At 32.5% G+C, this 2,276-nt stretch overlaps 1 protein-coding gene across 1 annotated transcript; it reads left to right on the top strand.

Annotated features, from left to right (window-relative positions):
- Positions 1 to 1,259: 1,259 nt before the first annotated feature.
- Positions 1,260 to 1,997, top strand: LOC114168894 (phytohormone-binding protein CSBP-like). The gene is made up of 2 exons (XM_028053864.2): positions 1,260 to 1,481; positions 1,572 to 1,997. The coding sequence occupies exons 1-2, from the start codon at positions 1,301 to 1,303 to the stop codon at positions 1,856 to 1,858; spliced, it is 468 nt and encodes a 155-aa protein (XP_027909665.1). The 5' UTR covers positions 1,260 to 1,300; the 3' UTR covers positions 1,859 to 1,997.
- The last annotated feature ends 279 nt before the right edge of the window (positions 1,998 to 2,276 follow it).

Raw genomic sequence — 2,276 nt, 5'->3', positions numbered from 1 at the left:
CGCTCTAAGGAGTCAGTCAGTCTCACATAGAGCGGACTAACTCTCGTGGTGAGAGTAGCAGGAGGCCTGAAACTCATTAAGGGCTAACCTTGTGTGTGGGAGATTGAAATGTTATAACACTTAGCTCGGGGGTGAGCAGGGAAAATCAACCACAAGTGCAAACATTCGCTGAATCCGACTAAATTATATGTATCCGGATAAGTCGAGTCTGAGTCTTAGTGTATTGTTTGCAAGTAAGTAATAACATGATTGGTTGACATATATTTGTTGGTCTGTGAAATAACATGTATCTGTATGATAAATCGTTTTATACTTTAGTTTACCCTTTTGCTTGTTTGGTTGCTTTGTATGTGGTTCTTCTGCTTTTGTGATGATGATCAATTTATTAATGTGAGCAGCTGCGAGAGGTACTCAAGGTCAACAAGGAAGGGATGATTCCACTGCATAGTGTACCTAGACTGGACTTCTTTTTCTTTGGACTTTTCCCTAAGACTGTGACCCATGTACTATTTTAGCTTTTGGTATATTATTAACTACCGTTAAATTTTTGTATTTACTTATGTATTGGCATCTTGGTGTGCCTTATTTCCCGTTGTATATTTTGGATATTTATATGAAATGACGTTATACTCCGAATCTTCACTTCTTATATTATCTGTGTGACATGTCATTTAATAAAAATATTTATTTAAATCGGGTGTTAAAAACAGTGTTTTCAGGGGACAAAATCTCATATTATATATACAACTTGAATATTGAATTACTCTACCTGTCGTACTATACGCAACTTAGTTTAATATTCAATTACCCGATCACTTAAATTTTTATTTTCTTATATAGTCAATTTCACTGTGCAAAATCGAATTCAGCTTTCAAATTACAACAATGTTTTTACATGATTTTTTTATTAATTTATATAAAAATAGAAACGTAAATAAATAACTAATTAAATTATTCCTATAACTAATAAATGAGTTTAATAATTTAAATTATAATAATTTTATATATTTACGTTATTAAAAAATTATATTATAAAAATATTAATCTTTTAAATTATGTTTTATCTTATATTTTAATTAAAAAAAGACACCAATATGAGAGAACTAGAGAACTAACCCGCGGATCTGGATAGACTTTAACATCTATTATTAAATTTTAAGAATAATTTATGTATTAAAAAATTATTCGATCATTATCAACTTTAACTACATTATAGTGTATACATTAAATATATTAATGGAAGGACTAAACTACCAATATATATATATATCAACCTTCCTTTGTCAACTTAAGAACAGAAATGACAAAGGAATTGAGCGATAAAACCGAGGTGAGTGTGGGGTTGGAAGCCCTGTGGCAAGCATTGTCAAAGGATTTGGCAGCGACGATTGTAAAGGTTATTCCGAATATTGTGAAAGATGCGACTGTGGTGGAAGGTGATGGAGGGTTAGGCACAATCTTTCTCTTCAATTTTTTCTCAGGTTAGGATTTTCTTGAAAGTTTTCTTTTAATCATACGAATTTCATGGTTCATTGAATAATAGAAGTCAAACTGTTTGTGGAGTCTCTCAGATGTGAGCCCAGTGAGTTACCAGAAGGAGAAGATCACAAAGCTTGACGAGACTTGTCATGAAATTGCGTTGCAAGTGGTTGAGGGAGGGTATCTGGAGCAAGGTTTTTCATACTACAAGACAAGTTTTCAACTATCTGCAATGGGAGAGGAAAAGACTTTGGTGAAGGTTAAGGTCTCTTTTGACTCTGAGTCTGAGACAGCAGGCAGTGTTCAACCTTTGAAGACAGCAGAGTCTGTTTTATCCTTTGTGCGATGCCTTGAAACATATTTGTTGAATGATGCTTGAATTGAAGAAGATCTTTCTTTCGGCATCATGGCTTCAATGTTTTGGCATCAATTATGAAGGGTCCTTATGTTATGCTTTTTAATGTTTGAATAATGTTTTAATGTTTTGTGTTTAATCAAAATAAACTTTTGTTGGGTTATTTGTACTGGAATCGCACTTAACCATGCCAGAAACCTTCGGGCATATAAACATAAGAGTTGTTGTATTGTTTTTCGGTAAAAGACTGTAATGAAATTATTTAATTTGATAGGTAATTAATAAAATGCGACTTTCAATGTCTGAAATCTGTTCTGCAGCTTTTGAAATTTCCTAGGCAAATAGTTAATTTACTTTGCAAGTTTCAAGACTTTCAATTCAAAAAACTTTTAAAATTATTTAAAAAACAGGTGGTCCGTTTTGAGGTTTTTCGTGCAGTAAA

Source organism: Vigna unguiculata, chromosome 11 (assembly GCF_037176805.1).
Source record: "Vigna unguiculata cultivar grain cowpea cultivar isolate G323 ecotype 2 chromosome 11, ASM3717680v1, whole genome shotgun sequence".
Lineage (NCBI taxonomy): Eukaryota > Viridiplantae > Streptophyta > Magnoliopsida > Fabales > Fabaceae > Vigna > Vigna unguiculata.
This window is presented reverse-complemented; position numbering and strand designations above follow the sequence as displayed.

What these genes read in the sequence shown, in the direction of transcription:
- LOC114168894 (XM_028053864.2), top strand. Translation starts at nt 1,301, where the DNA reads ATGACAAAGGAATTGAGCGATAAAACCGAGGTGAGTGTGGGGTTGGAA. An exon ending in TCTCTTCAATTTTTTCTCAG is followed by an intron (nt 1,482 to 1,571) that starts GTTAGGATTTTC and finishes GGAGTCTCTCAG; the next exon opens with ATGTGAGCCCAGTGAGTTAC.